The sequence below is a fragment of the Vipera berus genome, assembly GCF_964194415.1.
Source record: "Vipera berus genome assembly, chromosome: 6".
NCBI classification, from domain to species: Eukaryota; Metazoa; Chordata; class Lepidosauria; order Squamata; family Viperidae; genus Vipera; species Vipera berus.
This window is the reverse complement of record NC_138208.1, coordinates 70,396,041-70,419,761: the sequence shown is the minus strand read 5'-3', so window position 1 is coordinate 70,419,761 and position 23,721 is coordinate 70,396,041. Positions and strand designations below refer to the sequence as shown.

Below are 23,721 nucleotides of genomic sequence, written 5' to 3'. Positions count from 1 at the left end.
CCATAGCCATCCAAAGCATTTTGGATTGAGTGGCCATAATAAACTTATAGTAAATAATAATACCACTACCAATTGAAAAGTATTCCACAGTTAGGATTGCTCTATCCATTAACAAAGGGTTAGGGTTAGGGTTATCTCAAAGACCAAACCGCTCAGCTTCAACAAAATGATCCCACTGTCCTCTTAAACAATTCATTATAATTTATAATTTTCCTCCTTTTCTTTTAACATACAAGGTGTCCACAATTCTAAATAGTCAATTAAGCAATCAAGATAATAACTTTTGAATGTTGATATCATCCAGTTTATGCTTACTTTTCAGATGGTACAAATAAACCTGGAGAGAGAAAGGACTCAGGTGAGATACGCCAAAACTGAAGAAGAGAAAACTCAAAACATTCCAATTTTCATTACCTATTAACATTCTTTTTTGGTAACTTACTTTTTCAGTTGCAAAGTGATTTATGCTCATTATAACTTTTATTCTTGTTTTTTATATATATATATTTTACAGATCTAGATAAAAAGCCTGCTTCAAAGGTTCCTGAAGTCCTAATGTACAAGCACAGCTTCTTATGATCAACGGCTCTTCTCTCTTCTCTCTAGAGTGAAGTTAGAAGCCTCCAATCATATGAAGCTTTGGAGTACATAAGTGCACAATGGTGTTTCAAATGAACTGTGATGTAGGAAATGGATATGGAAAAACTAAAGATTAACTTTTGTTCTTACACCACTGTAACTCATTTTTACAAAGGAAATATTAAAAAAATCTATTTTAAACATTTCATATTTGGAGAGCTACTTATTGATTTGTTTAGCAAAATGCACTTAAATTCTTTTAAATTGGTTATCAAATGCATTATATTCGACATAGAAGTTATGTATTCCAGCTATTTTGATCTATTATTTTTCTTCCCTCAGGATTAAACTGCAGAGTAAGAATTATATCATTACTGAAGTATATAGCTGAAAGAAGGAATTTATCTCTAAAGATGAGTTCCTTCACAGAGAAACACATATAGACCAGCCTGGTTGTTGATAGTTAAAGACATTTGGTAACAACACTTGGCAATAAAAAGTTCATATGAAGTTTTTGACATATAGTGTAATATACCATGCATATGATACAGGTAGAAATATGATAAGATTTGGTACGTTCATCCATCCATCACTCTTTGTGAATATACTTGTACTTATATATAAGCAACAATCAACATCAATTGTCCATGATATATATAGGGAGACAAATGTTAAAAAGAGAATCTGTTGGAGTATAAAAAAGTGTGGAGTAAGGCAATTTTTTTGGCTGGTTCTTGAAATTCCTCTGCAGATTTTTTTTATTAAAATGGCTATTCCTAGTTACTCTCTTTTTCCTCTTAATATGACTCAAGTCTTTAATATTCACTATCCCACAAAGTTGGCCAGAAGACCATAAAGTTAGGACCATCAGATATATATTAACATTAAACTCTCTATAGCACTATATTCTTCATTAGATTCCAGTAGCATACATCTATCTAGACTCTAATCCAGAGATTAATATCTTGTACATACCAAACATATGTCTACGCATGCAAGGAATTATATTACATTTGTCTTCTACTGAAAGGATGGAAGACAACTTTCACCAGCAGGATAACTTGTAGCAATTGATATGGAGGATTTTATAACGCAAAAAAAATAATAACCCTTAATTTTTTTTCCTCAGGCAAGGTCAAGGATTAGAAATTGAAAGACCTATTTACCATTGCCCAATACTCTATAGTAGCTAATAGGGACCTGGGCTTCATCTCTGACATTCAGCACTAGGATCTTCACTTCTTTAAGTTGAGCTCTGCCCTAGGTGTTCCCAAGAGTCCACTTTCATTCCACAGTTGGGTGTAGCCAGTGGTGGGATTCAGCCAGTTCGCACCAGTTCAGTAGAACTGGTAGTTAATTTTTTGTTGCCCAGGCCCAGAATGGACTTCCGGAAGCGGCATCCACACAGAGAACCAGTTGTTCACATATTTGAATCCCACCACTGAGTGCAGCTTACAAGTGAGATGGGATCACCCAGCTTGAAACACAAGGAAGCACTCTGTGTTCATTGTTGAAACAAGGAAGCCATTCAAATTGTAAAATTTGTGTGAAGACTGTAACTGATAGTTACAGTTCAGATCACTAGTAAAAAACTCTATTTCATTCATAAGTGTGTGCTCTGTATGACACTTTTCTTATTTCAGTAACCTTATCTTACCCTGAAAGAGAGTTATGGGGAGTGCATGCTTATTTTTAAAAAGTAGTATTAATGCTTAAAAAAAACTCAGAAGGTAAGCATTGCTTGATTGATAGGTTCATTTTGATAATGGTTATTTCCCCTTATTTTCTATACTAGTATCGTCTGCAGGAGAAGAAGGAGAAAAACAAGATTCCCAGAAATCTGTTTTATTTGTTGAAAAACCAAAAGGTGGATCAATTAGTGTAGGTAAGTGTAAAAAGAACAATTATACCAGCAACTCTGTTCATATCTATCTGGCAAAAAAAGACTTGCTTCTCTGTAAATATTTACAGCATAGGATTAGGTTGCATATGTATGCACGATACAGTTCACTTGTTCATATGTGTGCATGATACAGTTCGCTGTGATTATGAATTAACATTGTTCAGGGATCTCTAATCAGTGATTGTAGATATAATGCACTCATACAAACGTATACTTAGCCAACCCATTCCCAGCATTCAGTCAGAATCTCTTTTCCATAAGTGGAAGCTAGTCTTCCATGTCCTACACCCAGAATGAGAAGAACATATCTTGACCTTCCTCAGGGTGACACCCTTTCCAGCCTTGTAAGAGGACTATCATATTTCCTCACAGGCATATTTTCTCAAGGCTAAATTTACCACCACTTTAAATCTCTTTTCATGGGATTTATCTTTTAATCCCTTGATCATTTTCATTGTCCTTCTCTGAACCTATACCAATTTCTCTCAATCCTTAAAGTGTGGTGGTCCAGAATTTGCTGATGATATGTCCTTTCCTCTTTTTTGCAGCCACGTCTCTCTGCTAGTCCATGTTCAATTTGCAATCTCCTATTTCTCCAAACCATTTTATACAAGTACAGTTATCCCATCCTACTATCAGTGCATGTGGTGTGTTTTTTACGGAAGAACTTTACATTGGTCTCTACTCAGGTTCTTGTTACTTGCTGATCATTTTCTTTTAGCCAGTTATTTTTCTGACATCTGGATTATCTATCTATATTTTTTTCCTTTGATACCTTTTCTTCTTTCCATATACTTTCATTTTCAGTAAGCTTTATATATAGCCAAATGGGCTGTTCATGTCATAAAGGCATAGCAATGATGCAGTTTGACTAATTGTGGCACTGCAATGTTGTTCTGGGGCCTCTTCTACTACCTCTGGAGCACAAGAAGGCAATTTTTTTATTTTTTATTTTTATTTTTATTCCATTTATATCCCGCCCTTCTCCGAAGACTCAGGGCGGCTTACAAGCTTAGCAGTAGCCTTCATTCTATGTATATGCCTGCTTATTAGGGCTTTCACACACACACACACCCAAGCGGCATTATTACAAAGTCAGCTTAATTGCCCCCAACAATCTGGGTCCTCATTTTACCTACCTCGGAAGGATGGAAGGCTGAGTCAACCTTGAGCCTGGTGGGACTTGAACCTGCACTAATTGCAGGCAGCTGGTGTTACTTAAGGAGGCATTAGCCCACTGCTCCACCAAGGCTCTTATAAGTGAAATACTAAAGAAAAGCCCCAAACAACTTGTGAAGTGTTGCAGAAGGTTGCAGAAGTGTTGCTTTCAAGCAGCTTCAAAAGTTCTCCTCAATCATCCCAGTTATTGGAAGTAAATGCAAGGTTGAAATTATGCATGTAAATCTTTCCCTACTCCGTTCCCTGTTCCCTAGCAATGATCTGATCCTTAGATAGGGGCTGGATATTTCTTTTTTTTTTCCTTCGTTTCTCATGAAACAAACCAGCCATAGTTTAATAACATGCTCTGGTTTCCTTCTGTTGAATTAATTCTTTATACAAAAATAATGAAATAAATAATTTGGTATTTGATTCTCTTTTTTAATTATTAAAAATATTTTTTTACAAAATAAAAACAAAAATTTAAAGAAAAAATAAAGTAAAATGAAAAATAAAGTGATGAATAAATAAGGAAAGAAAGAAAAAAGGCAAGGAAGAAAGAAAAAAGAGATATAAAGAAGTGGCTTCTGATTTTCTTTATAGCAAATGCATTTACATTTCTCCCTATATTTATATTCTCCCTATATACCATATTTTGCCCTTTCTAGTTATCAATTTCATGAAGCACAAATTAATTTTTTTCCAGCTATGGCAAAAATTCCATGAGGGGTTTCAGTCATTGACAAATCTTACTAAGATTTTTATTGTTAGGGAATTTGCTATTCCCTAATTAAACAAGTCAATTTTGCCATTTCTGCAAATTCTTTAACAATCATTTTTCCATTGTGTGTTTTTCAGAATCTTTCCAACTTTAGAATTTGGTATTTAAATCTCATTTACATGTGTTAGATAGTCCCAATTGATTAATTCTGTTTCGATTTATGTTGGTTGACTTGCTTGTTTTCAGGGCAAAATATCACATTTATAGCCAAAGTAGAAGCTCAGGATCTTCTTCGGAAACCGACTGTTAAATGGTTTAAAGGAAAATGGATGGACTTGGCAAGCAAAGTTGGAAAGCATCTTCAGTTAAAAGAAACATTTGAGCGACAAACCAAGGTATATATATAGAGAGATGACCTATTTCAAAATATACCATTCAAAATATATTCACCGTTTTTAAAATATCATCAAGTTATGGATCAAATTGTCATTTGTAATTCTGTTAATCTGCAAATGTTAGCACCACAACAAGCATACCCCCAAGAAAACAATTTAAGGTGGTGGGTGGGAGCATTTATCTAAAATCACTTGCTTGGAAAAATAGAAAGATGATATGGGATTGATTGATCAAAGTGATTCTTGTGATTACACATTTATGGATTGTCTTAGACTCAGTCCATAGGAGATAGGTCCCAGGCAAATTGTGAGCTCATAAAATTGCTGGGAGATAGGGAATTGCTGTGATCAAAAGGAGAAGCTATAGCAGACCTGGAGTCACAATTCAATTTGGGAGACCCAAAATTGCTGTCATTTTCTGGGTGGACAGAAGAAGGTCAAAATGGGATTTTGGAAATCAATTATTAACAGATTAGTGTGGGAAAATAACAGAACTAAGAAATATGAAAAAGAAGTGGGGAAAAATCAACCCATTTCATTATGTCAAAATACAAGATGCAGATAAGTAAGTGTGTGTAGTTTCCAATTATTCTTGTGATTTTTATATGAATAATTCCATTATACCTTTGAATTTCAGATGTATACATTTGAGATGCAAATAATCAAAGTTAAGGAAAATTATGCAGGAAATTATAGATGTGAAGTAACATATAAAGATAAGGTGGACAGTTGTTCTTTTGATCTGGAAGTCCATGGTAAGAATCTTTATATATATATATATATATTTATTAATGGTGAATATATATCAAAGTAAAAACTTTTCCCAGAACTAACCCTGAATTTATTTCCCTACACCATGTTAGATTTCAGGTCCTGTAATTCCACAGACAAAATAGATTAACTTTGTGGTTAAGTGCAATTATAGAAGATGAAATCTAACACAGTCTTGGACTACTTTATATTTACTTAAATTTTAAATGCCCTCCAGGCTAAGCATTTTATTGCATATTTGAAAATTATCTTTCTGTATTTTTAGCACTATTCGGAGATAATGAGCAGGAGTGTGCCTTCCTGAATAGCCTTTTAGAGCTGGACTTGAAATCTACTTTTAAAAGGGTTAAAGGAGTTTTGGCACTGTGAAGTGGGGTTGAGGAAACTAAGCTCAGAAAGAAAAAGAAGAATAGATCAAGAGACTAATAGTAGATAAAAGCATCAAGAATGGGGCAGAATATCATTTGTTAGACCCAATATATTTAGAACTCAATGATACTACTTCCTTAGAGTTTTGCACCTCTGTCCTCATTTCAAAGAAATGTCAGTCATATCTGGAAATAAGAATGGTATCAATGTATTGTGATCATGTGGCATCGAGCTCATAACCTAGGCTTTGGGTCCTAGGATACAAAAGATTTCTGACAATATAAGAATGATGTGATTATATAAAAAAATTTTAAGTTTGGAAGTAATCTATGGTATTTTAATTTGTATAATATATCAGGATAATATGAATTTAAAGCTTAGTTGGGAAGAAGAACAGCTTTAGACAATTGATATAAATTGTTTTATTTGTGATTGTTTTTATTGGGTAGATTGAAAAGTATTATCTTGTTTTTGAATAATTATTGATATGATGTATATATATATGTTTGGAATTTATCTATATGAGTTAAAGTTCGATAGTCTATATAGTTCAGGATTGTTTGCGTAAGCTAGATTATGATTGTTTGTATTTTTATACCCTGTATTCTGGTCTGGGAAGTGGGGGGGAGGGGAAAGGGAGGGTGGGGTTGGGGAGGGTTGGGGAGGGTGGGAGGGAAGGGGGCTGGGGGGGTTTCTTTTTCTTTTTTTTGTTGTTTGTTAAAGATAAAATGTATTCTAAAACTTTTTAATAAAAAAAAGATTTCTGACAAAGAATCTTCAGTATACAGGACTCATGAGTTTGATCAGGGGTCTAACTGAAACATCTGGGAAATTCACAAGGTAGACCTTCATAAAGTCTACAGGGCAGATTAGAGATCTATTGCCCTCCTCTACTGCTACTATTGCATTCCAACAACTGGTACTAGCTAACTGTTCCTGAATGTGAAAGTTTCATGTAACATTTTGGCTAATATCTATGGAAAGATCTATCTATCTCCATCATCTTTTAAAACACTCACTTTAATTCATAGTTGGCGGGAGAAAAGGACTCAGAATATCTTTGAGCTGGTGAGCTCATGCTATATCCTTGAAGCAATTATTTCTGAAGCTTGCTGAAGTATTCAGTTTATATTTGGACAAAGTGCATGGTGAATACCAGTGCTGACAGCTCAAGACTATAAATTTATCCTTTAGGAATATCAAAAACAGCTTTCATCTTGACTTGAGCAAAAGCTTTTTCCATTAGTAGATCATCATGAAACCCCAAAAGAAAGGGCGTAAGTCTTAAACTCTGTCAAAACCAAAGTTTTCCTATCTTTGTTGACAAAAGGATGAAATAAAAGGCCATCAGATTTTGAATTCTTTTAGCATAGGTATAGATTTGTTTGCAAAAAAAGAAGTGCTTATGCAGACATGTAAGCAGAATTCTCCTCATTATTGCATGATGAAATCATAGTGACTTAGAATCATCAAAAAACCCAGGGGTGTCTACCATTAACACGTCCTATTCTACATTTTTCTAGGAGAGTGAACTGCTTTTTCCAAATAGCAGATGCTGGGAAGTGGGATAATAGGTTTTGGATGATAGAACTGTCTTTGCCAAAATCACTTGGTGAAATTTCCGGTGCAAAGAAAGAGCCAGTCCTATCTTTTAGAAAAGAAATGAGAGTTAGAGAAAGGGCCATCTTTGGATTCCCATAGGCAGTACACTATCTTGGATTGTCTGTCTCTCAGAATTGTTTGATGGCAGCCAAGGAACAGAGCAGCAGCAGAAGTTTGGTATCCCAGTTTCATTAAGTTTACAAACAAGATGAAAATCTTCTTAGGGTATATTTTTAAGTCTCAACTCCCAGTCTTAAGATTATGCATAGATGGAAGATCAGAGCTTAATTTTTGTCTAGCATGCTTAAATCTGTCTTAGTGGTCTTATAAGAGAACCAGGTTGGTGTAGTGGTTAAGGCATCAGGCGAGAAACTGGGATACTTTGGACAGGGAACCAACTGGGTGGCTTTGGGCCAATTACTCTCTCTCTCTCTCAGCCCTCAGAAGAAGGCAATGGAAAACCTCTTCTGAAATCATGCCAAGAAAACTGCAGGGACTTTTCCAGGCAGTTGCCAGGAGTCAACACTAACTTGAAGGGACAAAAAAATTGTCCTATGGAAATCTGCAGCATATAATTCATTTATGGATTAAATTGAGTCCATCCAAGATCAGAGAATTTAGATCTTCAGAATGCCACAAGTCCTGGACCCTGATTGCTGACCATATAGTTTCAGCTGTCAAGATCATCTAGGCAAGCCTTCCAAATATCACAGACTTCCAGTAATTTGGCAGCAAACCCATTAGATCTTCACTTTACCAACATATGTCTACCAGATTACCAAATTCAGCATCTTCATTAATCTGCCGAGGCATCAGGGCACGTTTATGGAATGTCTAGCAGCTGATAGCCAGCTAACCAGACAAACTGGCTCAATTCAGAAACAGATTGGCAAGTAGCCAACCTCTTGGCAGATGTAAGCTTTCTGCAGGGTAAATTGCTTTGTCTAATTATGTGGCTAATCAACACAAGGTGAAACTGAAATCTGTGCTTACCAATTTAGTCAGATATTTTACTCACTTTTAAAATCATTTCTTCAATGAGTATGAAGAATTTAAGTGATGTCCATTTTATAGAAACACTTGTGATTTATTTTAGATTTACTGGTTATATAAACTTATCTTCTATTTTTAGTCTACTGTTACCTTTGCTATAATAGATTCAAGTAATTAAATAAAATTACTATGAGGGATATGGAATCCATGATAAGCAGAACCCATTCTTGTTGGAGTAGAGTGGGAAATATCCATTTCTTGCATAATTCTCTGGGCACTTTTCAGAAACTGCTCCAGGGGTTTCTTCTGTCTTCCAGAGCAGATTTAAATGGGCTTCTATCACACAGTGCAGGCGTGTGGTTTTGTTTTGTTTTTAACTTCCCATTTTAAGGCAGAGAGAGAATAACTGACCCCAAATCACCTGGATGGCTTCTATGCTTACCGAAGACTAGAATCTGTGTCTCTCCACTCTTAGCCTTGCACTTTAATCAATGGGCCACACTGATACTCATTCTTATTTATCCTCTTTTTCTGACTTGCTCTCTCTTCACACCCCCTTCTGTACATAATTTCCTTGATTATTATATTTGATTATATTGCAGATTCAGGTTTGCAAAATTGCTTTCATTTTATGAAGAATCTCTTTTATTACTTTTGATTACTATTAATATAATTTCAGGTAAACTGTTCTGAATAATGAATTACACTGCAAAGTTTATAATTCTGCTGAGAGTTGGATCCTTTTGTCACTTGCCAATAGGATTCTACTCACCTATGTAATCAATACACAGTGTTGAACTTATCATATTCTAAATCAAATAAATGCCATATATCACAAAATCATTCTCTGCCCAGGTTTAACACTTGAGAAACTTCAAAAATTAAACATTTTATTTTTATTTTATTTTTTAGAAGTAGAATCTACGCCATCAATAGATATCCGGTCTGCATTCAAAAGAAGGTAATTTTAAGTGATCTTGGAAATAATAGGTATTGGAAACATTGCACAAATTACACTATCTTTGAACACCCTTTACAGGAAGTAGGTTGAAACAAAGCTAAAATGAGTGGCAAATATATTTGTCCCCTACAAAACCCTTTACTTGACTTTTCTGTTCCAAAACTGGTCACCTTAGCTCTATAGGTAGTGATCACTCCTTCTCCATTGCTAAGGCTAGCAGAGAGACACCATATGGAGCAGGAAAATTGGAAAGAAAAAATAAAGTCTCCATCGCTACAACTTCCAGCTACTCTGCACAAATTCTCTGCTGCAATTTGGCAGCAGGAATGCTGTGAGGAAGGAAGATGAGGAAGAAGTTTGTAATTATGGGCATGTGTGTTTGTCTGGAAGTTTGCTTTTTGTCTGAGAAATGGGAACGGCTCCAACATCCTAAGCAACTTCCAATTCTTCACGAAGCAATTGAAAAAACATGAACTACAAGATCAGATCGAACAGCAAGTATGGTAATGTATCAGAGCTTTAAAATGTTACTAGTGCCTTCTGCAATTATCTGATTGTAAGTTTCATGATTCTTATAGATTTAGAGTGAATTCCTGAGAAATTTATGGGGATGCTCCTGATACAGAAAGGTCCTATAATCCCCTTTCCTTTGATGTATTTCACTTAATTCAGTGGCCTCCAGTGAGGCCAGATATTCAAACAGATTGCTACTAAGCCAAGAAGGCAAGGAGAATTAACTCTTTCTGCCAACTAATTAGCAGTGATATGGGTTCCTTTGACCAGCCTTACCTACATGAACTGATCATTTTGAGATATTAAATAAAAAGGAACTGGTGACAGAGAGTGTAAATCAGTTGTGGAGCTTACATTTCCTAACACCTTCACTTAAGAAGCAGTTGAGAGAAGTGACTTTGCTTGGGACCCTGAGCAGCTGTTACCAGTTAAAACAGATTATGAGATTTAACCCTACAAAGAGCTTGACTAAATATAAAGTAAAAAACAGTTAAGATTCTGAGGTGACATGGCCTTTTATGGTTTAAGACCACTTAGATGAACCACATATAGGGCACCACATGTCTGTTGGAAGGCCCTTCTTAATATTAAAAAGAGGCAGAATATTATATTTCCCCAAAGAAGAAATGGAGAAAAAAACTTAACAAAGGCAGAAAAACGCCCCAGTCTTTCTTAATAGCCTCAAGCAGAAGCCTCAAGTCTTCATGCTGTTGCTGGTTCTGTTCATCAATAAACAAGAACCTTGTTTCCTAAGCAGTCAACCATCTTTTTTTTAATTCTGGGCTTGGAACGGGACTTGATTTTTCTTTCAACAAGACTTAGTAACTTTTTAAAAATCTGTTGCCACAAAGAAGACATATTTTTATGTATAGAATCACATTAAAATTGCAATTAAATACAAGTTATAACTAAAGATGGGTAGGAAGAGAGCAGAGAGGAAGGAAGGGAGAGCTAAATACTATGAATATTTGAATAAAATAAACTTTCCTTAAAATTCCTGATTACATTCTCTATATGGTTCCTTGTTATTAAATACATTTGAGCAGCTGAATCCTTTGTTGACTACAATTAGATTTTATCCCACTCCATGAACATCTCCTTCCTCCTTCACTCAATCAGAAGGATTCATATTCAAGCATTTAATTCTGCATGAACTTGAAGCTTCTCTATTTCTTTTTCCTGTCAATATTCAGGTTCTAACAAGGATTGTAAGGGTCCAAAAAGATGACTTTGGGGGAAATATTCTGAAACTGTTACAAAAACAAAAAGTTTAGATGCAGGCCTTGAATCCTAGAAAGGAGAAAGTTATGTATCCAGAAAAGACTCTGCTTGGTTCCTCCCTGACTCCTTGTGATGTAAGAGGGAAGGAAGGGAAAATGGAATCAGACTTGTATACATTTTTTGAATATAGCCTATCTCAAGAAAGCATAATTCCAATTCTCTTGTAGAATCTGTTTTCTGATCTAGACAATCTCAAAGGACTGATTGGCATTCATTTTTAACAGGGAAATGCAATTGCAAAAGAGTGCTTTTATAAAGCTTAGAAAGAGCTTTTATACCTAGCAAAAATGACTAATGGCATCCTCAACACCACAGTAAATTTTCCTAATATTTTTTTTAATAAGCAGAAATATTAAATTCTGTTTCAGGAAAGTACAAATTGTGATGTCAATTTTTTAAAAAGACACATCTACTCAATTTCATTTGATTTCCATCTAATGTTATTTCTGGTGACTTTGAGGTTTGATGTTGGAATTGATGTAGTGGAAGAGAAAGAAACAGAAATATCGGAATAAATGCAGGTGGCAAGTACATTAGTGCAAAGGAATAGAAGTTTTAGCCATGTGATTGATTGATTGATTGATTGATTGATTGATTGATTGATTATATTTCTTCCAATGATGTCCCCATTGCTGCTGTTATTGAACCCAGCCACTTTACCATTGGTCTTCCTCTTCCTTTTCCTTTTCCTTTCCTAGCATTAGAGCCTTCTTCAGAGAGCTAAGTCTTCACGTAAAGTAGAATAGCCTGATCATTTGTGCCTCAAGTGAGAACTTTGGGTTGATCTATTTGCTTGTTTTTGGATTGTCCATAGTATTCTCAGGAGTTTTCTTCAACACCCGATCTCAAAAATGTCACCACTTTTTCTATGCTGTTTCTTCAAAGTCCAACTTCACTTCCATAGAAGGTCACTGGGAGTACCACTGCCTGCATTATTCTGATCTTTGTAGACGTAGACATATCCTGGCATCTGAATACCTTTTCCATGGTCTTCAGGGTTGTTCTGCCAAGTACTAGCCTGTGTTTATTTCTTGACTGCTTATTCTTTTACTGTTGATGTTTGATCCTAAAAGCAGAAGTATCTTCAGTATCTTCACTGTCAATTCTAAGTATGGCTGTTGTACATGTTGTCATTAGTTTGGTCTTCTTTAAATTTAAGTACTATGTTTTCACTGTGATTTTTATTGTTAGAGCTTGCCAATCCTTTGCATTTCCTGCTATTCGATTAGTGTCATTAGCAAAATGGAGATCATTGGTGTTTCTTCCTCCAGTTTTAAAACCACACTCAACTTTTTCAAATCCAACTTCCTTAATATATCTTCAATGTATAGGTTGAATAAATATATTTAAGAGAGAAGAGTACAAGGCCTTTTCTCCTCCTGTAGCCATACAATAGGAAGAGATAATTCCCTATTCACACACAGACAAAAAAAACAAACAACCCAGCTCTCCCCACCTTTTTTTTAATCATACACGGGTTTACATATTTTCCCAGTCATTGTATAAGCAAGCAAGACTGATTTCAAGGTGTTAAATTCAGTGCCAAGGCAATCTTTAGAGAAGCAAAATATATTAAACCTTATTTAATAAATATTTCAGTGATAGTGTTAATGCTCAATATGTTCTAAACATGCATTTGTCTATTTTTAACTATTTTTCTCTATGACTTCCCATCTTTAAAATCATGCAACACGTTGTGCGTGTCGGGTAGGATCTCAGATTCTCAGATTCTCCTTGCTAACTAGTCTAAAAGAAATTTAACTTATTTCATACAGGTTTGCATTGTTTTGCACAGCACAAATAACAATGCAAATATTTGATTTACACTTAAAGCTGAGTTCAGCACAAGCCCTTTATTTTATTTATTTATGTATTTTTAGGTACGCACACCGGAAGCTGTTAATAAACAAAGCCCCGTGTGCTAACTCACCTTAAAAACACATTTGTGTTACACAAACACATAACACAAATTGGGGCAAATTTATGATTCTATTGACAAGAATTTGCCTGAGCAGGTATAACCTGGAGCAATGCAAATCTTTGTGTTCATGTTTCACAAGTGCTTGTTTCAGAAATTGCAAATCCTGTGAAAAAGAATACAAGTTTGTGTTGACATAAATAGTTTTTCCTTGTGTGTCTGCATATATATTGCATTGGTAGGGCAGCTAGGATCTATGCAATATCTGTTGTTTGACTTTCTGCATATTAAATGAAGACTTGATCTTTTTTTGTTTGTTTGTTTTTGTTTGTTTGTTTGTTTATTAATAACAGTGGTGAAGGACAAGACGATGCAGGAGAACTTGACTTTAGTGGTCTCCTGAAACGTAGGTGAGAACCAAGCAATGAAGTGAGCAAATGTTTATTCAAAATGGTTAAGTTCGTGCATAGAAAATGTCAGGCGTAGAGTTAATACATGCAGAAAATGTTATAGCTTCTTTATTTTACAAAAGCCGAGTTCTCAAAAGAACAACACTTGCTTAAATTTAAGTCAGTTGTCAGCACAATGACAAGAAATGAGTTAACCCTAGGTGCTCGTTCTTACAGTTGATACCATATTATGCTTTAATAATAACATTGAAGTACCTCAGATAAGTTAAAGTATAACACTGGATGAGGTTTTTCTGTGTTTTGTCTTGCATGCTTTTTTTCCCCTACATGGGGATGAGAAATTCAAACAAATGATCCTGGTATGGAATTTTTTAAAATAAATAATACTGATCTTGAGAATTCATTTTCCAAACATATAGACCACAGATGAAACCTTTTCTTATCCTGCTTTCTGCTAGAATGTTACAAAATGCTTTACTGCATTATCTAACTGTACATGCTTTCATTATGTGACTATAAACATAAGCATCTCTCTGAAATTTGAGAAGGTATTATAAAAGAAGACACATGGAAACATTTTTTAAAAAATAAAATAATCCAAGAAGCTGTCAGCTGTACTTAAAATCCTGAAGTATGATTAACAATATAAACAAGTGTCCAGTTTTATATTGTTTTGGTTTTCAATAGCCTATTCTGCTCAATAAAAGTGTAAGAACAATAGTACCGGTAGTTAAGGTTCAAGACTGAGATCCCATTTCAAGTTTGCCCATCTGCATAGTGAAAGGTGCATAGAATTTCCCACATTTATTTTATTAATAAAGGAAAATATTTGTAGCATTATCATCAGACCAAAAATAAACAATACCCTAATCAAAGAATTGCCAAACAAGCCAACAGCAAACAGCCTAACCAAAGAACTTCTAAGACCACCCCCACCAACACTGACACGGCAAGCCATCAGAATGTAAACTGAGAACAAACCCCACTCCTTATACCCACTTATAATGTTGCCTAATTTGGGTAATAAAACGTCTGCAAGAAAACAACCAAGCTCAGAGAGCACTGAGGATCCTTCACTTCTTTTGTTTTCTTTCTAATGGGATTAGCAATAGAAATGCCACTTAGATTTTTATGCTGCTTCACAGTGCTTAACAGTAGGGGTCCCCAACTCCCAGGCTGCAGCCCACTACTGGGCCATGGCCTGTTGGAAACTGGGCCACAGGAGAAACAGGCAAGCGAGAGCAGGCGACGCTCCATTTGCATGAATAGAACTTTGCACACAAGAGGCCTCTGCTTGTGTGAGTAGAGCTTTGTGTGCGGGCACAAGTGCCCTCCGCTCAAGTGTCCATTCACACAAGTGGAGCTTTGTGCATGAATGCAAGTGCCTGCCGCTTGTGCAATGGAGCTTCATGTGTGAGCGCAAGCACCCTCCGCTCAGGCGCAAAGTTCCATTCGCATGAGTGGAAGGAGCGTGCATGTACGGGTCATATAAATGGAGCTGTGCATATATGTGTGACTGCCACTCACATGCCCCCCCCTCCGCAGTGGGCCAGGCTACCAAGCTGGAAAGATTGGAGACCGCTGCTTTACAGCCCTCTCTAAGACGTTTACAGAGTCAGCATATTGCCCCCCAAGAATGTAGGTCCTCATTTTACTGACCTCAGAAGGATGGAAGTTAAGTCAATATTGAGCTGGTCAATATCAAAGGAATCAAACTCCTAGCAGGGAGCAGAGTTAGCCTGCAATACTGCATTCTAACCACTGCACCACCACGGTTCTTATTGTATTGTGAGCCATTGGGAGTCACTTGGCAAAGGGTGGTAGATAAATTGAATTATTTTATTTTGTCCTTTAAGTTTATGTTGACTGGCTGGATAAGTCCCCGCAGTTTTCTTGGCAAGATTTCAGAAGTGGCTTGCCACTGCCTCCTTCCTAGGGCTGAGACAAAATGACAGGCCCAAGGTCACCCAGTTGGCTTTGCACCTGAAGCAAAATTAGAACCCACAGCCTTCCAGTTTCTTTCTTAGTGCCTTAACCACTACAGGTAGTCTTTGAGTTATGACCACAATTGAGCCCAGAATTTCTGTGGTTAAATAAGACAGTTCTTAAGTGAGTTTTCCTCCATTTTATGATCTTCTTTGCCAAAGTTATTAAGTGAATCACTGAAGTTGTTAATTTAATAACACAGTTGTTAAGTGAGTCTGGCTTTCCCATTGCTGTCAGAGGGTCACAAAACGTGATTACATGACCCCAGGACACTGCAACCATCATAAATATGAGCCAGTTGCCAAGCGTCTGAATTTTAATCATGTGACCATGAGGATGCTGCAACAGTTGTAATTGTGAAAAGCAGTCATACATTTTTCACTGCTGTTGTAACTTCGAACGGTTACTAAAAAACTGTTGTAAGTCGACAAGTATATGTATACCTAAACTGATTCTAACACTGCCTGTTAAATAAAATTAAATAAAAACACACATGTGGAATAGGTAGCGTATGAGTCAAAATCACAGCAGATACCATTTTCCAATAATATTTAAAACGTTAAGCCAACTTTTTTTTCATTTATTCCTGCCAGGTCTCCATTTTTTCTTTCTCTTCCCATATGTGTATTTCATATGCTTGGCTTTACTTTTGTGGTTTCCTATTAAGATGCAACTTAATGCATGGAAAACACTTTTATTAGAGTTTGTGATAGTGTGAAATGATGGTTTGGGGCATATTAATTTGTTGCATATGAATATAAATGTCTCTGTATTTGCATAGGATAGATGTATAGAAATATATTGTTGTGTTGATAGAGTTGTCATGCTTTGAAGTGAATCTGAGGACTTCACTTAAGTATTAAAAATGAAAGTTCAGTCACCAAGGGTAGGATACTGACAATCAAGAAGGACATTGAAATAGGCATCTACTTCCTGTCTAAGCATAACTGAATTTTGCTCAATTATCCTAATTATTTCCCTTAAACAAATCTCTAGCAAATGATGCAGTTATTCTCACTTCCTAAAATTGTTTTATTAAACATGGTCTGATTTTTTTTATTGATTTATCAGTCAATATCCTACTGTTTTCAATTTGTAACTTCAGCACTTTTATGACTGTTTATGCCAAATGTACTCATAATTTTCTAAACTTATTTTACTGGGTTTTTAAAGTATCCAATTTTTTTAGAGATTGAAAAATTCTGAATGTTCACTCAATACATTCTGCATGTTTTAAGCTGCTAGTGGTGGAGTATCAGTGTCAGTTAAAAACCATTCAGTGCTGCTGATTTCAAAAGAACAGAAGCCAAGTTACAAGTACTCCTCAACCTATAACCAAAATTGGGGCCAGAATTGCCATTGTTAAGCAAAGTAGTTGTTAAGTGAATGGCATCCGATTTTACAACCTTTTTTTACCATGGTTGTTAAGCAAATCACTGCAATTGTTGACCAATCACAGGGTTGTTAATTGAATCTAGGTTCCCCTATTGACTTTGCCTGTCGGAAGTCAGCTGAGAAAGTGATCACATGACTCCAATGCTGCTGTTAGTCTAAATTTTGATCAACAGCCGTAAGTGCGAAACTTGATCATAAGTCACTTTTTTCAGTGACATTATAACTTAGAACTTATGCTAAACATAAGTTGAGGGCTACCTATTAATGGATTGATGTAAGGGATGGGGTGGCACAATCTGGGGCTGGAGTAGAATACCTACAAGCCACAAGCAAGTCCAACCTCCTTGAATTCCGTGGTTCCATATCTAATTCCTAGCAGTTGCTAACCATTAGTTGAGAATACTCCTGTGCATAGGCATGAGTAGCAACAAATCAGCTTAACTGGACCTTAGCATGTGGTCCTGATCTTTTGCACCTGGCATGACGTCAGATTACATTATAGTCTAGGTCAGGGGTGTCAAACTGCTGGTCCATGGGCCGGACGTGTCATTGGGAAACCACTCCCACCCCTTGCCAGCAATGGCGAAAAAGCTCCGATATGTTGTGCAACATCACGTGATGTCGCGAGTTTGACATGTCTTGTCTAGGTCAATAATCAACCACCTGACCAATGAACAAATGCATAACTGCATTTGTGAAATCTGAGCCTTTGCCTTGCATCAGATAGTGGCCAAATTCTAGATTAAACTATCAGTGGTGATGTAATCAACTAAATTTCAAAGGCAGCTGGCTATGTATCTAATTGTTTGTGTGTGTGTGTGTGTGTGTGTGTGTGTGTGTATGTGTGTGTGTGTGTGACTCCCTGGAGAAAAAAATAGATATTAGAAGCTAAGTAGGTTTAGAAATTTAGTTGTAATGAATGTAATAGTTAATGACAGGGTTTTACTGATTTGAGGGTGGTTTTTTAATCTAAATGGCTAAAATAATTTTAAACATATTGTCTCGTTTTGTTTCCCTAAAAACTTTTGTTTTTTAGGGGAAAAAATCAGACTATGCTTAACAAAGTATTTTTTAAGAAGAGTGAAAAGGACTACATCACTTGCTAGAGAATTGTCTAGAACAAATGAAAGATCCATCCTATTATATACCCAACCAGTCTTTTCATCTATGAAATAAAATTGTGATCTCCCCAAGGTGTTCTTTGCTGAACTAAAGAACAAATCCTGATGGAAGCACCATCTTTAATTAAATGGAAAACACTTTATTATCATGGATTGAAAATCAGGATGCATCTTATTATTTACAAAAATAAAGGGACACATCCTCATTCTGATTCCTGGTGGCTGGCTCACTGGTAGCTAGAAAGCACAGCCAGAGTATTGGAATGGGAAAAAATATCCTCTTGAATGTATGCAAATTCTACAACATGCTTATATTCTGATATGACCTTTGGAAAGATACTGCAGTGTTCCATCAAGTAGCCAAGCTCAGCTAATTCTAATTGTAATAAACAAATAAGCAGTAAATAAAGCCACTATCATAAATGTTAATACCATAATTTAATTGCCTGAATATTTTCTAGCTGCTTCCAGTTTTCCAATATATTGACAAGGTGGTCATGTAGAATTGCAAGAGATGTTCACTCACTATGTTTGTTATACTAAAAGAACATAAGGTTTTTCTGCATTGTGGTATGATAATACCAGCTACAGTCATTGTTACCATCTTTTAAATACAAAATGATCTCTTGAAGTAATTAAAAAAAGAATCTTTTCCATTAAGTTTTATTTGGAGACATGTTTATTCCAACACAATGTAATTCATTTCTGCTCTCAATATACCCCCCTCTTTTTTAATGTGTAAGATCAACATTATGAATGTTAATTTTTCTTTGTGCAAGTATTGTAGCTGAGAACAGTTTCTTTAAGACATTTCAATTATATCAGGATCACACCACACTAAAAATTAGGAAGAGTCTAAAATCCATCTTTTGTTAATCTGGTGTTATTCAGATGTGTTAGACTCCATGATGACTGGGAATTCTGGAACATCTAGAAAAACATCTGGAAAAATCAGGTTGTAGAAAACTAATTTCAAAGGGGTTAATTTCAAAGCAGATTTGACTGGCCACTTTCTTTTTATTCCAGGTTAATTTCAGTAAAGGCCCATGGTAAAAGTAATCGTGAAATATAGAAACATTGAACTCCAGTATTACACTTCTGATGATACTCAAAAACTATGGCTAGTAGACAGAATTCTTCTGAACGTGTCTGACTTCCATGTTGATTTCACCAGTCCATCCTTGCAAAAATCTTAAAATGGCAGGGGAAAGCAATCTAATCATGATAGTGATGTTCTTAGAATGAAGGACATCATTAACTTATGTCCTTTTTGTGGGTCAGTAAATGACAGCTCATTAAGTTTCAGACTAAAATATTAATGGAAGATTTCCATACTTAATTCCTGACCCAATTAATCCATTTGTTGTTAATCCCAGACTCTTTGACATTTCCTATTTCTAGTATATCTCACAGTTTTGAGACAATGCACAATGCAGACTTCTAGTTTCATTCTTGTGAAAATGCATAGATTTCAATTCAAAGGGCTAATTCAAGATCTGTAATATGCTTCCCAGTGAAGACATGGGGTAAGTGTGTATCCTGCTATTCCCTTCCTTTCTGCTATTAAGACATTTAACCACATAACCAGACATTTTAGCTCAAACCCATTCCTAAACCTAAGTAAGCCTAGCTAAAGCATTTCAGACATAGTCTTCCTTGGATTTGATTTCCAATTGCCACATTCATAATGTACAAGGTCTCATTAATCTGGGCCGCATCCCTTTTCTTCTTTCTTTTGTTTTTTTTTTTTAATCTTTGTTCCTGATTAGGGAATTTAAACAGGAACCGGAAGAGCCAGAAATAGATGTGTGGGAACTCCTGAAGAATGCAAATCCCAATGACTATGAGAAGATTGCATTTCAGTATGGAATTACTGACCTGAGGGGTATGCTGAAACGTCTGAAGCGCACTCGCAGGGAAGAAAAGAAGAGTGCAGGTATTAATTGCTTGGGAATGTTGTATCTTTCTTCCCCCAGGAAACCCCCCTCTGCCGCCCCCCCCCCAAAAAAATCTTCCTTTAAAGCTTTCAGAACGGAATTGGATTTAATTAGGCAGCTCAATTTCTTTTTACTGAATAAAACAAAGCTGGTCTTCATGTACACTATCAGTTTAAGTATCCAGCTCCATGGTCAATGCAAACTCAACAATTTCTCCTTTGCATATTTCTCTGAATATGTGAGAATAAAAGGGAAGTACAAGCCAGGTCTATGGAACTAATTATGTAGAAAGATGCACTGAAATTCCAAAATACACAATTACAATAACCTGGGGAAATAGGGTCCTTCTTTCCGTGTCCCTGTCCAGACTGAGTTTTTGGGAGGAAATGTTAATTCATAAGGAAATTAATTTTCACCTAGTATAGGGCTGCTGCATGCACTGGCTGCAAAAATACAGATGAGAAAAAGATATTGGTGATGTTATTTGCTTCACTCTTGAGATCTGCAATTCAGATCTGGAAACTCTACTATAATAAAATATCATCAAAAAAAATCAGCTAGAATACTCATTTAGATTTTGTGAAGTTAAATATCAACTTTTACTTTCCAAAGGCTCTCTTTTTTTTTACTGCCAGTTGTCATCATCTTTTTCATTCAACAGCCTTTTCTAAGATTCTGGATCCTGCTTATCAAGTGGACAAAGGAGGTAGAGTAAGGTTTGCAGTGGAGCTGGCTGATCCAACAGTTGAACTAAAGTGGTATAAAAATGGCCAAGAAGTACGACCAAGTGGAAAGTAAGTATGTGCATTGAGTTAAATATAAAGAATCTTTCTTATTCATATTCTACTGGTGATGTAACCATGGCTGCTTATTGGGCATTAGTGAGAAGAGATTTGTGACTATATGGGCCCAGGGACAAGCAATCGTGGTGGCCAAGGTCCATGACTTTATTCATTTACTGTGCAGTTTTGAGCTTTATTTATCTGTTTGTTTTGTTTTGGAAGCAGTTTTGACTCCTGGTGACTTTCTGGATAGGTCCATCAAATGTTTTTTGCAATATCATAGAAGTGATTTGTCATCGTTAGTTTCTGGGATGTTTTCTCAACTTTCCAGACTAAGAATTGGAGAGAGGGACTGGTCCAAAGTCACTCAGCTGACTTCCATCTTAAGGGTCTCCTTACTCCTAACCTTGGGTCTCCCTACTCACAGTTAGCACCTTTTGCACTACACCTCTCTGACTCCCTACACTACACTTGCTTTCTCAGCATTATAGATTATCCCAATCTGGGTAACGAGCAATAATGAGATGATCCATGGCAGCAAAGTAGAACTGACACCTTTGTAAGGGATTTCTTTTTTGTATGTTTGTTTGGACAGGCAGCAATTAGAAGTGTATTTATTTGAGTATGGTTGTATTAAGCATTTACCTTGAAAATCTATAGAAAACTACCTCATTTAGTGTACAGTTTGCAAACTAATGTCAACAATCTCTGGTGCCTAGGGCTTTGGTGGCTGAACAAATGATTTGAGAATCCTATGCAACCTATTCATTGTTTCTATAGAAAGAAAATTAAACAGGAAGATACAATTCAAAAGAAGCAAAGGCACCTATAAAATCTATCCCACCTCTTTTTTTAGTACACCAGTGAAGTAATAATTGAATGTAATTAATATAATAAACACTTGCAGCCACTTTATAGCCTTTTCCACCACTAGACCAGGGAGAAGTCAAGTCAGTTTGAAGAATATTGACATATATCCAGTGGTCTTCTCTGGATACATTTAAATTAATTATCTGATATTTGAAAGTAAGGTAGAGTTGCATTGGCTGAAGCTAAAGAGCCTCCAAGCTTCATCCTGCAGTACTTCTTCTCACATGCAATATTTGAAACTGGGCTATTGTTTACTTGTTTTGAACATATGTCTAGTGATCTTCCCGAAGACCATTAGACATGCATTAAAAATGCCCCCTTTCTCATCATCCCATACTCAGACTGGTGAGAGAAGGTGGGAAGAAGCAGCTCTTTAGCTGCCAGTTGATTAGAGAACCAACAGCTAAAGAGCAGTTTCCCAAGATTTCCATTTCTCTATCTTCTCTTGCCACACATCTCTTGTTCTTAGGAGTTGGGAGGCTGATAAGAAAAGGGAAAAACTTAAATGCAGAAAAGCAATTCCTTAATTGTCAGCTCCATAGTCCTTTGGATTGCTTCATGTGATCAGAGAACTCATTAAAAAACTAAATTAAGAACTCTGTGAACTTAGAACTAAAAACTGCTGCCACCCCCAGTGCTTCTTTGCCAGCCCTCAATGCCCGAGGATCACCAGCTCAGTCTGCCAGGGGTGGCAGAAGTGAGGAACAATTGCTCTTTGGTGCAAGGGAAGAGCCTGATTAGAAAGAACCAGATTCTTCTCCTGCCAAAAGAAGAATGGTTCTGGTCAAGGGTGCCCAGACAGAGAGGGTATCCTTGCAGCAATCACAGATGGCCAGTAGGAGAATAATGACCCTGATCATATCATCAGAACTGAGAAATGATTAGTAGCAAAACATGTCAATAACCTGTTAAATCATGGCTGCCTCTATCTTGAGACTAAATCTACATGTTGCATTCTTCCCTCTCCATGGTAAATGCTTTTAGAGAATTGTAACATTTGCATCATATTCTGTGGTATGTTGATTGTTTTCAGCATAGGTATTGGGCTGGGGTGAATTCTGCTGAACCAATAAGATTAGCTCTGCCTTTAAAAATTCAGTGAGGATCACTGCAATAGGTGCTTGTTCTTGTGGAAACTCTCTCCATCACAGTTCATTAGCAATGAAATATAGAAGGAGAAAGGAAGCAAGGAAGCAAGATGAGCTAGTTAATAGGACCTCTGAGAAATTGAGTGACTAGAACCCTTTAGTTCAGTGTTTAATATTAGTTTAAAGGTGGCATAAGGTATAGTCTTCCACCAAATCCTTTAACTTTCTGACCCAAGTGTGAAAGAGTTTTGACTTACAAAATACAGTCTGCATCTCTTTCAATGCTTTCTTTTCCAAAGCCCAGGACTTCTCTTAAGAACTAACTAACCTGAATTCACCAACTCCAAACTATTGAGCAGCTGCAAGATGGCAATGAGCTTTGGTCATTATTGACCTGAAACAAATGTGAACCAGTGACCTTAAGGTGAAAGGCATCATATCCCGTTACGTACCCCAGGAGCCATATGGCCTACCAGAAATGTTGGCTCCTTTGCCCCAGCTATTATTGTACTTTTGAAAATATGTCAAGAGTGCAGGAATGGAACTAGGCTCCTGTTACGTTTATTTCCATCTTTCCTGAGCTAAGGTTTCAGTGACTGTTGTGTTCAGAACTTTGCATTTGCACTGCATGTTTCCACACACCATAGAAAGTTTTAGGGCCAAATGTTAAATCTATCTTTGTATCAATCTTGGACCCAAATCCTAAAAAAGCACCGGACATGTGGAAGTGGAGGAATTTAGTACAAAAAACATCCGCTGGAGAAGAGAGAACAAGGGAATCATTTTTGTTTGGGAGAAAATCCCTCATTGTTGTCAAGACTACAGCAAGAAGGAAAGGGCTAAATATACCCACCTCCAAATTGCTACTATAATTGTACATAGCCTATCTATCTACAGTTTAAAAAAGAAACCTGCATGTCAGACACAGTGACCTAATTAGATAAGTCTTTTGAATGCCTCCTGTTGCA

At 36.3% G+C, this 23,721-nt stretch overlaps 1 protein-coding gene across 4 annotated transcripts in view; it reads left to right on the top strand.

Moving 5' to 3' along the window:
* The window catches only part of MYBPC1 (myosin binding protein C1), a 103,115-nt gene that overhangs the window by 34,201 nt on the left and 45,193 nt on the right, over nt 1-23,721 (top strand). For all 4 annotated transcript variants that reach the window (XM_081331215.1, XM_081331213.1, XM_081331214.1 and 1 more), the window contains 8 exons: nt 323-358; nt 2,375-2,464; nt 4,608-4,756; nt 5,394-5,511; nt 9,404-9,452; nt 13,518-13,574; nt 19,846-20,012; nt 20,675-20,807. In XM_081331215.1, the coding sequence (XP_081187341.1) occupies nt 323-358; nt 2,375-2,464; nt 4,608-4,756; nt 5,394-5,511; nt 9,404-9,452; nt 13,518-13,574; nt 19,846-20,012; nt 20,675-20,807 (799 nt within the window). The remainder of the gene's footprint in view (nt 1-322; nt 359-2,374; nt 2,465-4,607; nt 4,757-5,393; nt 5,512-9,403; nt 9,453-13,517; nt 13,575-19,845; nt 20,013-20,674; nt 20,808-23,721) is intronic.